Raw genomic sequence first — 14440 nt, forward strand, 5'->3', positions numbered from 1 at the left:
CAGGGTGGTCAGGAGGTGGGCACTGGGAAGGCCACCTGCTGCCCTCTGGCTTCTCCTGCTGCCATGCTCAGTGCTTGCACATGAGGGGTACAGGAAACCACCGTGCTGAGCTCAGTGCTTGCATGCTGGGGGTACAGGAAACCGCCTTGCTGAGCTCTGCTTGCATGCTGGGGCTACAGGAAGTATACAGGGCACAGCAGGGATGGCTTGTCTCTGCTCCAGGATGTCTGGGGCCTCAACTGGAAGACCTGAAGTCTGGGCACTGGAATCTTCTGAGGCTTGTTGGCGGTTTGGCTGTAGCCTGGCAGCCCCAGTTATCTGCAGGAACCATGTAGTCTTTCCACACGGCTAGTTTGGGCTGCTTCTCAGCATGCGGCTTAGAAGGGGATTCCAGGGGCACAGGTCCTGGGATAAAGGCAGGTGGAGGCTGTACTCATTTTAGGGCTCCACCTCAGAAGACATCTGGCATCACTCAGCTGGGCTGTCTTCATCGGGACTTACCTCCTGATGGAGAGTGGCAAGGTTCTAGGAAACCTATGGGACTTGGAATATTGCTGAGGCCAGTTTTGGAAAATACAGCCTGCCACAGGAAGTTTGAGATAGGGCCTGAAATCCTGCATTTCTAACAAGCTTCATGGTTATGTCAATACTGCGGGTCCATGGACCACACTTGGAGTAGCAGATACTCAAAATACTGATGATCTAGTGAGAGAGAGAGGGGTGAGTAAACAGCAAACCGAAATAAAGCCAGACCCTTAAAGAGGTACCCTAATACTTGAATAACATAGTTTTGACTATGTACAGGCACTGCTCTGGGCACTTAGTATTTATTAGTTCATTAACTCTTACATTAACCCTATGAAACACGGTCTGTTCTTATTCCTTGTTTGCAGGCTTTCAAGAAAGGGAGGCTCAGAGAGGTTAAGTAACTTGCCTATGGTCACACAGCCAGGAAGTGGTAGATGGAGCCAGGACATGAAACCAGGCTGGCTAGTTCAGAGCCCCTAGCAGTTAACCACTGCATGACACTGTCTTTATCGGGACTCAAAGGGAGCAGCAGTCTGGGTTCAGGAGGGCCTGTTGTGACTGCGGACATAGCCGCCCTTGAGTTGGGTCTTACAGGGCATTCACTCTAGAAATTCTGAGCATCTGTGTGCACCAGACATGCAAGCAGAAGCCAAGAAACACATGGCTCCTTCCCTTGTGAAGTGTGCAGCCCAGATGGGGTGTAGAATGTGGGAGATTCTGCCAGGCAGAGAAGAGAGGGAAGGCCTTCAGGGATGGGGTTGCCCAGGAGCAAAGGCCCAGAGGCAGGGGAGGGGGCTGGGGAGTCAGGCCTGATGGAGGAGGCTGTGAGGCTGACAGAGAGGAGAGGTGGGGAAAGAGAGAGAGAGGGGGACACTGGCTCCAACAGCTTTCCTGAGCCCTCAGAGCTGGGTAGTCAAACCTAGAGACGCAGAGGGCACTTGGATTTATTGTACTAATTCCAAAGACAAGTCAAGAAGTTGTTAACTCTTGGGCAGATGGAAGGAAGCCAAAGCCTGGAGAGTTTAGGAGTGTCTAGATAGCTAGATAGGGCCATGCACTAGAGCCATTAGCCCAAATCCTTTGGGGTCCCTTGTTTCTTTTTAGTTTATTTTTTACCCCAGCAAATAAAGTAATAGGTTCAGTACATAAAGCACACACAACACACGCAGAAAGTAAAAGAACCCAGATGTTCTAACCTCTTAAAGACAACGTCTATTAGCATATTTTAAAAAATTGAGACATAATGCACATACTATAAAATTCACTCTTTTACAATGTACGATTCAGTGGTTTTGGTATATTCACAAGGTTGTGCAACCATCACCACTATCTAATCCAGAACATTTCACCAACTCTCAAAACACCCTGTACCCATTAGCAGTTGCTCCCCAGTGCCCTTTCCTCCCACACCCTGGAAACCAGTAATCTACTTTCTGTCTCTATGAATTTGCCTATTTTGAGGACTTAATATAAACAAGTCATACAATATGTGGCCTTTTGTGTCTGGCTTCTTTCTTCTGGCATAATGTTGTAGCATAATGTTGTAGTATGTATCAGTAGTTCATGATACATGCAACATGGCTGAATAATGTTTTTTTATGGCCGAGTAATATTCCATTGTATGGATATACCACATTTTGTGTTTCCATACTTTGATGGACATTTAGATTGTCTCCATCTGTTAGCCTCTTGATATGGTGTCTTTCATTCTCTTCTCAGTGTGTGCGTGTGTGCGTGTGTGTGTGTGTGTATTTAATTTTATTTTGAAATAATTTCAAACTTACAGGATTGTTGCTTAAATAATAAAAAACCCATACCAAGAATGCCGTCATATCCCCCTCCTCAAGATACCCAGTTCCACCAATTTTAGCCTTTTGCCACATTTGCCATGTATCATTCTATCCATCTGTCAATCCATCTGTCAATCTGTCAGTCTATCTATTTTCTGAACATGTGAGAGTAGGCTGTAGACATCACACTCCTTGAACACATATCTCTATACATTTTCACATTATTGTTCTATGGTATATACTATTTTGCATTCCACTGTTTCCCCTTGCATTTTCCCATGTTATTAAAACCTTCTCGTAAACACCGTTTGTAATGGCTGCATAATAATATTTCATCTTGTGGCTGAGTTATGATTTACCTAATCATCCCCTTGAAGTCAAGCTGTTTAGTTGATTCCAACTGAAATAGGGTTTAAAAAGGAACAACAAATGAGAGAAACCTCAGAGGATCTTTCCGGAGGAGCTTAAAAACCGCCTCCAAGCCTATCTATGCCAGCAGGCTGCAGAGCCTGGAAGGGGGTCAGGATGATTTATCCCAAATTACTAAGAAGCATGGACCAGTGCTATAAAGAAGATTCTCCTCCAAGCTAGCACAGGACATCTGCCAAGGGCCCAGGCCCCACTCTCCCAGACACCCCAAACAGCCTTGAGGGAGATAGAGAAGGCTGGGACGTGACGACTATGTTATGTCATTGCAGGCCCGGCTCCCCCATGTTTTTACTTTTTGTTTTAAGGATTTCTTTTCTTTTTGCCCTTGACAATATGGTCTCTGTGTACAATTTGGAGAGCGTAGAAAATGAATGAAGAGTATGAAAATACAGTTGCCTGGAATTCACCACTCAGAGGCAACACCTGCTAGCATTTGGGCATATTTCTTCAGTCCTTTTAACACAGTTGTCAACCAGGCCAGATAGGTGATTTTAAGATAGCACTAAAAAACCCGGGTTCAAAAGTAAAGTATGTCCATTGTAGAAGATGTAAAAATTCTACACTTTGGGAAAAAAAAAACTGATTTGAGTGTATGCCCATAGGTTTGGAGCTGTTATGTACCCAAAAGAGGCCATGTTCTTTTAATCCACTGCTGCGGATGCAGACCTGTTGTGGGTGGGAACTTTTGGTTAGGTTATTTCAATTGAGATGTGACCCACCCATTCAAGGAGGGTCTTCTTCCTTTTTACTGGAGTCCTTCATGAGAGGATAAAGGACAGAAAAAGCCAAGAGAGCTCAGAGAGAAACACTCTGAGAAGTTTGGAGAGAGCTTAGAGGGAAAGCCCCGGAGATGCTGAGAGACGACTCACAGAAGCTCAGAGAGGAAGCCGCTGGTACCAGGAGCTGAAAGCAATGAAACCCGGGAGCAAAGGACCAGCAGACGCCGGCCATGTGCCTTCCCATGTGACAGAGGTGTCCTGGATGCCAGCAGCCTTTCTGCAGAGTCCAGGTATCATCCTGTGATGCCTTAATTTGGACATTTTCATGGCCTGTGAACTATAAATTCTAAGTTAATAAATCCCCATTGTAAAAGCCAACCCATCTCTGGTATATTGCATTCCAGCAGCTTTAGCAAACAGAAATAAGGTGTATATCCTTCCAAACTGTTATGCCTACATGGAATACAATATAGAGAAAACTATTTTAACAAAATAGGGATTGAACTATTTCTTTCCCCCAGTCCCCAATAACAATGTAGCATCAAGATCCTCTTCATGTCAGATAGACCTTCTCAGTGGATGAAGTGAAAAAAGCAAGCTACAGAGTGGTGTTGTATGATCCCATTTGTTTTTTTTGAAAAGGAGTATATTCATTTGCATACACGCATGAGAAAAAAGTTTCAGGGAGAATTCCCAAGAAACATTAACTGTGATTACACTTTAAGTCTGAAGTCTCAGAGATGGTCTGGAGGCCTGAGATGTATTTTTAAGGGAAAGGGATTTGGTGGGGAAAATTTTTAGTTTGTATATACCCACACTTTTTTTTTTTTGTTTGTAATTTAGGAAAAAAACATTGTGTCGCTAAACATTCTACAATGCTGTTTTTAACAGCATTACAGTATTTACTGTATGGATATACCAGATGGCATTTGCCTGATCACCAGTTCCTAGGCATTTAGGAGGGGTTCCAAATTATTTTTGTAACTTTTTATTTTTCATAACTGTAATTATTTGCTTGGAGTTAATTCTTAGAGATAAAATTGCAAAGGTTTTTGCACCATTTTGTCAAATGTTTCTAGGCAAGTTTGAGTCCGCCATCACCCAGAGCAGGGCTGGGGTCCTTCTGATGTTCAGTTCTGTTAGGCCAACCCTGAGTGCCCACCGTGTTTTGGGCACCACGTATGTGGCAGGCAGAATAATGGGCCCTGAGGATGCCTACATCCTAATCCCTGGAATATGTTAGGTTACATGGTGCGGTCGCAGTTGATTTGTCTGGGGGGGGGGGGGGGGGGCCGGTTGCTGAACCCTCGGCTCTCGGCGTTGCTCGGAGGATACCGGCGGCGGGGGCTCTTTCCCGGAGGCGAGGGCGAGGCGGGGGACTGGGCCCGGTCCCCGGCGGAGGCGTGCAAGGTGTGGAGGGCGGCGAGAAGGAACAGGCAGGACACGGTTCTTTGAGGGTGAAGAAGCCAAGAGAGTTTATTAGGGGTGAGCACAGGTTATATAGGCTGGCATAGAGGGCGGGGGTTGTTACAAGTCAATGCTGAGGGGATAAAGGATAGGATTGGTTCTGAGAGGGTGCGGAGGTTAGGATTGGTTCTAAGAGAGCACGGAGGTTGTTTGAAAAGGGGCGGGAGTTGCTCTGGCAACGGTGTCTGGCAACAATGTATGCGCACTGGTGGTGATGGGAGTTGCACTGGCAACGGGGAGTGTCCGGGCAAGATAAGGGGGTGGGGAAAAGGCGGTTCCCTCCGGCAAGCCTCCCCTAACGGTGGTATTTTGGGTGAGGAAATGGGGCCTGCCTCCGGCCTCACTTTCCCAGGCCTGGGGGGCTGTGGAGGGCGCTGTCGCCCGTGCCCACCACCCTCCCCAGGGGCGGATCCGGTCCCCTGGCCCAGGCCCGCCAAGTTGAAGCACGTAATCAGTGTCCCGCATTTCCCCCTTCTTTTCTAATTGAAGGAAGAAGCTTACTGGAGAGGTCCGCTAAGGGATGAGGGAAGGGGGAGGCCGGGGAGGGGAAAAGGGGTTGACGGTGGTTCAGCAAGGCTGGAGCTCAGCGTTGGTGTGGCGCCCGGGCGCTCGACAAGGGCCTCGCTGCCAGCGGGATGGGCGAAGGTGGGAGGTTTAACTGGAGCTTGAGGTTGGTACAAGGTTCAGGCGATTGAGAAGGGCCTCGCGGTCGGCGGGTTGACCGGTGGCGGTGAGGTTGCGGAGGGTTGGCTGTCATCTTGGAGTAGGGGGCGTCAGAGGTGGCGAGTCGCTGGTACTGGATTTGCACGAACGAGGAAAAAATAGCATCTGTTTGTTTTCTTACAAGTTGGACGATTCTGCGGATAATGCAGGGTCCTAAAGTGAGAGCTAGAATGATCATTAGTAGGGGGCCGAGGAGAGGGAGGAGGTAAGGGAGGAGGGGGGTAAAGATGTGGGACCAATAGCTGGTGGCTTCACGGTCTCTTTTGCGTTGTTCTAGTCCCTCTCGGACCTTCTTTAGGCTGTCCTCGGCGAGACCTGTGGAATTGGCATATACACAGCACTCTTCTCCTAGGGCGGCGCAGAGGCCTCCTTCTTTGAGGAGGAGAAGGTCGAGACTTCGGCGGTTTTGGAGCACTACCTCAGAGAGGGAATTGACAGAATTTTTAAGATGGGAAATAGCGTTCTGTAGGTGACGAATGTCCTCGTCAACAGCCGCCCGGAGGTGAGTTAGGGCGGAGCCTTGACTGGCTAATGCAGCGATTCCGGTGCCAGCGCCTGCAAGACCTAGGAGGGAGGCAATTGTGAGGGCGGTGATGGGCTCTCGCTTTTGCAGAAGGGCAGGAGCTGCAGTTCTTTCCAGGCGGAGGAAGAAGTCTTCCTCGCTGTGGTATAGGACCCTAGGGATAAGGACAATTAGGAGGCAAGTTTCTTTAGTTATATTGATGGTTTGCACGTTAAGGCAGGGGGTAAGTCCTGTAGAGGAGCAGAGCCATTGGGAGGAGTTGTGAGGAATAAGAAACTTGGCAGAGCTGCTGGGAGATGAGTAGTTGGCACAAGCTGTGAGGTTGGGAGAGTTACTTGAGCGAGGGTGGATGCACTTTCCTGTAAAGGAGACTGAATGAAAGGTTAGGGGGACGGCAGAGGTATTCCAATTGCATTCCGAGGGGCTGTTCTCTGTGTTTTCTGAAAAGGAGAGGTTGGAGGCAATTGGTTCATACAGGGGGGAAGAAGTGGAGAGGCAAAGCCAACAAGAGGAGGTAAGATAGGGGTGGGAGGAATTTACCGAGGTGAAGGCTGCTTGGATAAGGTCGAGGAGGGGAGAGGAATAGCGAGAGGAGTAGCGAGAGGGGGGTAGAGGAGGTCGGGGTGGTGGGGTTGGCGATGCATTGTTTGCAGCTGAAGTGCGGCTGGTTGGAGCTGAGGTGCGGCTGGAGGGCTGTGGAAAAAGGGGGTTCACTCGGACTGGGGTCCAGGCCCAGGTGTACTGTTGTCATCTGGTGCACCAGGTTGCGAAGACGACGGCGTTCTCGTCTCGTTAGACGCGTGGTTGCTGGTGGCGGGCCGGATTGCCCTTCCTGGGATCCAGATTGGTTGTGCTGCATCATCTGGGAAAACACAAGCAAACCCGCGCCCCTGGGCGAGGAGTGGGGAGGGACCCTTCCAGGCATTATTCTCTGGGTCCTTCCAGTAAACCATCGGGGCCTGGGTGGGCCTATACGAGGGCCCCCAATGTTTATGTAGGGGCGAAAGCCCTTCTTTATTGAATGTGAGTAGATTAAGGTGAATAAGGGCTGCTATGATAAGGTCCCCTGGAGTTGCCTGGGGGAGCATTGCCCTTTCTTTTTCAATTTGTGTTTTTAAGCGGCGATGGACGGCTTCCACAATGGCTTGCCCCTGAGGATTATAGGGGATGTCGAAATGATGGGTGATGTTATATAACTGAAGAAAGGCCGCAAAGGAGGCACTGCGATAGGCAGGCCCATTGTCCGTTTTTAGGTCCCAGGGGACTCCCATGAAGAGAATTCCTTGTCTTAGGGCCTTGATACAGTGTTTGGCCGCTTCCCCGGCAAGGGGGACTGCATAACACATGGCCGAGAAGGTGTCAATTATTACATGCACATATTTGAGGCGTCCAAAGGACGGAACACGAGTTACGTCCATTTGCCATCTAGAATTGGGTTTTAGGCCTCGTGGGTTGACTCCCTGAGGTTGCAGGGGGCCAAGCGGCGCAAAGGGCGCACAAGTTGCACAATTACGGACAAGATGTTTACAGGTATTTAGGGGGAGGCCACATAGATGATGTAACGACGTAGCCGAAAAGTGAAACCTGGAATGCAATAACTTGGCCTGGTTAACAGCGTCCCCCGGAGGGGCTGCCGTGTGGGTTAGCATAGCTTGGGTATCTTGAGCTGAGACCGCTTGGTCTACTATACTATTGCCATTAGCCAAGGGCCCCGGAAGGCCTGAGTGACTACGAATGTGGCTAATGAACCAAGGATCCTGTCGATGCTCTAGGATGCTCAGAAAGGGCTTTATCAATGGCCGAGTTTCCCGGGAAAAAGGTAGAAAACGCGAGGACTCGGCAGACCTGATACGTGTAGAGGCTGTTAGTGAAAATGTTTACTGGGTGGTTACAGTGGGCGTTTATCGCATATAATACCGCCAGAATTTCCCCCACTTGAACTGAATGAAGGTTAACATAACTGACTAGGCGGGGTTCCGGGTGGTCTTGGGAATAAGAGAGGAAGGCGAAACGGGTTTTGGAGGCGTCAGTGAAGACGGTAGTGGCACCCGGGATGGGTGCAGAGGAGGGGAAAGGATGGAAGGGGCTGCGGAAGGGAAGCTTGGCGAGCCCCTGTAACAGTCGATGGCTAGGATAATGGCAGCTGAATTCCCCCTGAAATCCTTCCAAGAGGATTTGCATGTCCGGGTTATCACGGATAAGTAGGCGGGTTTGGCCTGCGTCTAAGGGCCAGATAATTTTTTCCGGCGGCTCTCCAAATACATGAACAGCTAGAGTGACTAGATCTGAAGCTAGGCTGATCCAGAGCCGCACTGCGGGGCAGATTTTCCTAAGCCGGCTTTTAGCGGGGTGCGCCCAAAGTAGAGGGCCTGGCACGGGAGTGGGGGTAGGGGCAGCGCTGTCCTAAGGGTTGCCTTGAGGTGTAGAAGGCAGCCAGGGGTTGTTAGTTGGCAGGGTGGGAGGGGCGGCGGCAGCTGCCGGCAGCGGCTCCGATGGGGAGCTTGTCGAAGGGGGAGGCGGAAGTGGGAGGCCCCAAGCGTCGCAAGATGGCGGCACGGTGGGCGTGGCTAAGACACAAGATGGCGGACCAGCCCCGCCCTGGGAAAGGGCGGGGTCCAAGGCACAAGATGGCGGACTAGCTCCGCCCTGCGAAAGGGCGGGGTCTAAGGCATAAGATGGCGGACTAGCTCCGCCCTGTGAAAGGGCGGGGTAAAGCGCATGCGGTTTCCGCCCGGCTTAGGGCTGACGTCATCACTAGAGCACTTCCTCCCCTCAGTAGAAGAAGAAGGAGGAAGTTCGCCATTTTGGAGCAGTCTGGGGGGGCGGTTGCAAAGAGGTACACGGCGCCAAAGAAAGAAAGAAACACACAAAGGACTACAGCAAAGTAATGGAGGGAAAGAGGGAGAGCGTTAGGAGGAATGGGGGTTATAGAAGAAAAGGACGAGAGGCAGCCGGGATAATTGGGGAAGGGAGGAGCGGCTCCGGAGCGGCGAGGGAGAGGCGGCCCCTGACGCGGAGCGGCGAGGGAGAGGCGGCTCCGGGAGCGACGAGGGAGAGGCGGCCCTTACCTTGCAGGCGAGGAGAAGGGGAGCTGGAGAGGCGTCCGGGCGAGCGGGTGGCGTCACTGGACCGCTGCGTGGAGAGGACGTCCAATTGCAGGTGCCCCACATTGGGCGCCAGTTGCGGTCGCAGTTGATTTGTCGGGGGGGGGGGGGGGCGGCCGGTTGCTGAACCCTCGGCTCTCGGCGTTGCTTGGAGGGTACCGGCGGCGGGGGCTCTTTCCCGGAGGCGAGGGCGAGGTGGGGGACTGGGCCTGGTCCCCGGCGGAGGCGTGCAAGGTGTGGAGGGCGGCGAGAAGGAACAGGCAGGACACGGTTCTTTGAGGGTGAAGAAGCCAAGAGAGTTTATTAGGGGTGAGCACAGGTTATATAGGCTGGCATAGAGGGCGGGGGTTGTTACAAGTCAATGCTGAGGGGATAAAGGATAGGATTGGTTCTGAGAGGGTGCGGAGGTTAGGATTGGTTCTAAGAGAGCACGGAGGTTGTTTGAAAAGGGGCGGGAGTTGCTCTGGCAACGGTGTCTGGCAACAATGTATGCGCACTGGTGGTGATGGGAGTTGCACTGGCAACGGGGAGTGTCCGGGCAAGATAAGGGGGTGGGGAAAAGGCGGTTCCCTCCGGCAAGCCTCCCCTAACGGTGGTATTTTGGGTGAGGAAATGGGGCCTGCCTCCGGCCTCACTTTCCCAGGCCTGGGGGGCTGTGGAGGGCGCTGTCGCCCGTGCCCACCACCCTCCCCAGGGGCGGATCCGGTCCCCTGGCCCAGGCCCGCCAAGTTGAAGCACGTAATCAGTGTCCCGCAACATGGCAAAGGGAAATTGAGGTTGCAGATGGAATTCAGGTTGCCAATCAGCTGACCTTGAGATGGGTGATTATCCTGGATTATCTCAGGGGGCCCAGTGTTAAGTTCAAGTGTTCTTAAAACCTAAGAGGGAATCAGAAGAGAGACTCAGAGAGATGGCAGCATGAGAAGAACTCCGTCCAACAAGGCCAGCTTTAAATATGGAAGAAAGGGCCACGAGCTAAGGAATGTGGGTGACCTCTAGAAGCCAGAGAAGGCAAAGAAAGGGGCTCTCTCCCCTATCCCTCTGGAAGGGAATGCAGGCAGCCCTGGTGATGCATTGATTTTAGCCCACTGAGATCCATGTTGGACTTCTAACCTTCAGAAATGTAAGATAATGCATTTGTGTTGTTTTAAGCCACTAAATTTATGGTAATTCATCACAGCAGCAATAGAAAACTAATGTAATGCGTAACGTATCCCAACACCCAGTGTAGCACTGGCCTTAGGTTCCTGTCCCAGAGTCTTCAATCATTTGGTGCCAACCTCCACTGTACTGCTTTCTCCCCGGTAATAAGTTGGAGGATTCTCTCGTCTTTGAAAGGGCAGATTGAGCAGAGACATGGAAAATACAAGCTAGTCTGATATCTAATGCTCCCCCCAAGGGGCTGAGCCTGCAAGAGTTTTTTTTAAAGCATTTTACTTTGAAATAATTTTAAACTTAATGAAAAAAAGGACAAGAACACTGCAAAAAACTCCCGGATACTCTTCACCAGATGTACCAGTTGTTAACATTTTGCCACATTTGCTGTATTCTATCCTTATTCTATGTTTATTTTTTTTCCTCTCCTTTCTCAACCATTTGAGAGTAAGCTGTGCTTCTCATGGCTCTTTACGCCTAAATACTTCAGTCTGTTTTTCCTAAGGAGGACAAGGACATCCACTTAATGTAATCACAGTTCAGTGATTAAAATCAGGAAATTTAGCATCAATCCAGTCCTCCAGTCCTCTTATCTAATCTACGGACCTTACTCAAATTTTGCCAGTTGTCCCAGGAATGTCTGTCATAGCAATCCACTTCTCTCCCAGGCCAGGATCCAATTCAGGGCACACGTGGCATTTTGTTCTCATGTCTGAGTTCTCTTTAATCTCAGCAGTTCTTTACCTTCCTGTGTTATTGATATTTTTGAAGGGTCCTGGCCCATTATTTTGTGGAGTGCTCCTTTCTTTGGGTTGTCTGCAGTTTCCTCAGGATTGAATTGAGGTTTTGGGTTTTGGCAGGAGCCCCCCAGCAGTGGGGGTCGGTCCTCAGGGCATCTCCTCAAACACATCCGTGACATCAGCTTGTTCTATTATTGGGAGGTTTGCCTTGATCACTCAGCCAAGGAACGTCTGCTAGGTTTTTCTACTGTGAAATTACTGTTTTTCCCCTCATAATTAAGAATTACTTTGGGAGATATTTTGAGACTCTATAAATATCCTATTCCTTGTCAAACTTTTACTGACTGATTTTATGACTTTTGCCCGAAGCAGTTTTGCAAATTAGTGATTTCTTAAAGTCCACTTTTAAAGCGCCATCGGTATTTTACCGCCCTCTTATTTATATCATATAAACTCATGCATTGTTACTTTTTCCTTTGGGTTGTAATGCATTACTGTCATTTGTTTTGATACTCACAGTGTCAGTTCCTTCAGGCTGGCTTCTGTGTCCTTTTGACATGTGCCCATCATTCTTTGAGTCCCTCCTTTCTGACTCAAGAAGATGTTCCAGATTCATCTTGTCCTTTTCCTGCCCCAGTCCTGGAATCAGTTATTTTTCCAAGGGGCCCTGGTTCGTTTCAGTGGAAAATGATATCTAGAAATCAAGATCTGGAAGCTTGATGTCCTCATTGCTGCTGGGGTGTCATTACTTGTAGGCCCTCTCGATGCACAAAACTAGAGAATGTGTATGCCTGTGTTTGTAGGTATACATGAAACACACATACTTACATCCATGTGTGCAAATATACGTGTGTGTGTATATGGATATTTTCAACATGTTTTCCTAAAACACAGAGTTCTTCCTAGCTATCTCCCATTCCTTGTTTGTATCTCCCTTCAATGCTGAGAAACCCAGATCCCACTATCATCAATATATTTCCTCATTTGCCCAGTCTTCAATACACAAAATGCAGTTTCAGAATTGCCACATGCATACGATTGTGAGAAGCAAGCCTACTAGGTTGAATTTCTGGTTTGTTTGCAGTTCATTTTGTCTTTAAATTGAGGGTCTGTAGTCAAAGCACTGTGTTCACCAGTTACTTGGGTTGGTTATTTCCTTTTCCCCCTTTAGCTGGCTTATGTTGTTCATTTGAAATAGGTTCATTTGTTTCTGCTGGTGTTCAGTTTTAGGGTTTCCCTCCAAATTAATTGCTTTGATTTTGCTTTTTGAGTAACTAAAACACCAAAACTATCTGAACAGGGAGACTGAAAGCATCACTTTTTCCCATCCACTCCTTTGTGGGTAATCAAACTAGTTTCTGGTTTATTCCTCCTGTCTCTTTTTGTAAAAATAAGTAAATACATATATGCTTTCCTCTTCTTATATAAAATGTAGCATATTATAGATATTCTTTTTTTAATAATTCAATTTTATTGAGATATATTCACATACCATACAGTCATACAAAGCGTACAATCAGTTGTTCACGGTATAGATGTTCTTTTTTACTTTTTTTTTTTTTTTTACCCTCAACCGTGTATCCTGGAAATCACTTCATGTCCGGGCAGAGAGATCTTTGTCATTCGTTGTACAGCTGCATAGTACTCCACTGTGTGGCTGTACCCTGCTTTACTCAACCACTCCCCAGTATATGGGCATTTAAGTGGTTTTCAATATTTTGCAGTGACTGACAATGCTGCCATGAAGACTTGTGTACATAAGTATTTCCTTACTTTCGGAAGTAAGAAATCTTCAGGGTAAGTTTCTAGAGGTGGGATTTCTGGGTTGAAAGGCACATGCATATATCGTTTGTTCAGTACTGCCACATTCCACCATCCTGAATTCCCATCAGCCATATATGAGGGTGTTTTCCCACAGCACTGCCGATAGGTGCTGTCAAATTTTTAATTTTTTTCAGCCTGATGGGTGAGAAATAGTGTCTTGATGCACTTTTATTTTGCAGTTTTCTTCTTATGAGTGAAGTTGACCCTCTTTTCATAAGTTTAAGGTTCATTTTTATATCAGTTTTGTAATTTGTTCACCTTTTTTATTACTCTTATGCTATTAGGATTTTGACTTTTTTTCCCTAAAATTTAAGAATTCTTTATATATAAGGACTAATTAGCACTTTATCTGTGGTGTGTGTGTGTGTGTGTGTGTGTATAGTTTTCTTCCAGATTGTGATCTTCTCATTTTCTTTTGACTTTGCTTATAATATTTTTGCAATGCAAATGTTTTTTGTTTTTATCTAGTTTAATTATGAGTCTTTTCTTCTGTTGAATCTGAGTTTTGGTTAGAAAACCTTTCCCTGCACCCAGGTCGTGGAGGAAGTCACCCGTTTTTTTTCTTTTAATGTTTGTAAATACATGTTTTGCCTTTGCATCTCTGACCTGTTTATTCTTTTATAGGGTGTGATGCATGGATCCAATTTTATCTTTTTCCAAATGGTTACCCACTCGTCCCAGTACCACGTATGAAAAAGCCCATCCTTGCCACAGTGGTTTGAGATGCCAGCTTTATCATGCACTAAATTCCCTTGTGTCCTTGGTACCTGTTTCTTATCTGGACCCCGTCTGTGCGTGTCCCCGTGAGCAGTGCCGCCCGGCAGTGACCACGGAAGCCTCGGAGCAGGCTTTAATGTCCGGTTGCTCCTCTCCCAGCTCCTCTGGGTCAGGGTTTTCATGGCCATTTTTGCATTTTTATTCTTTCACATGAACTTTTACGTCAGCTTATCTAACAGGAACTTGTCGCTGTTTCTCTTGGGATCATGTTAAATTTATAAATTAACCAAGGTGGAACTGCGTCTTGGTGATGCTGAGTCCTTTCCAAGAACAGGGGATTTTCCTTCCATTTTTAAGACTGTTCTGACTGTTTAAAGTTTTCCTCACATAGGCATTGCACATTTCTTTCTTAATTTTAGTCCTAAGTATTTTATCTCTTCTTTTGTAGTTACAAGTGGGGTTTCCCCTTCCATCACATCTTCTGACTGATTACTGTCTGTGTATATGAAGGCCATGGGCTTGAACTTGAGAGCTTGCTGATTCTTGCAGGTGTGCACTGCAGCACGCGGCGGGGGAGACGGCTGGGTCCTGGGCCAGCTTTGCCCCTACTGACCTGGAGATCTTGGACCTGGGACACCTCTTCTCTGCTTCTCACCCCAGTTTTCTCTCTTCCAAAAGGAAGAGCTGGATAAACATGCATCCTTTCCCAGAGAGTAATTCA

General features: G+C 48.1%; 2 protein-coding genes across 5 annotated transcripts in view; one reads left to right on the plus strand and one right to left on the minus strand.

The window, feature by feature from the left end:
* WHRN (whirlin) overlaps positions 1–14440 on the plus strand; it is a 99123-nt gene that overhangs the window by 52676 nt on the left and 32007 nt on the right. The window lies entirely within an intron of this gene.
* On the minus strand, positions 5458–9418 carry LOC119504628 (atherin-like). Its single transcript, XM_037796936.1, has 2 exons — positions 9248–9418; positions 5458–5729 (listed from the first exon to the last, which is right to left on the minus strand). The coding sequence occupies exons 1-2, from the start codon at positions 9347–9349 to the stop codon at positions 5517–5519; spliced, it is 315 nt and encodes a 104-aa protein (XP_037652864.1). The 5' UTR covers positions 9350–9418; the 3' UTR covers positions 5458–5516.

Source organism: Choloepus didactylus, chromosome 10, assembly GCF_015220235.1.
Source record: "Choloepus didactylus isolate mChoDid1 chromosome 10, mChoDid1.pri, whole genome shotgun sequence".
NCBI classification, from domain to species: Eukaryota; Metazoa; Chordata; class Mammalia; order Pilosa; family Megalonychidae; genus Choloepus; species Choloepus didactylus.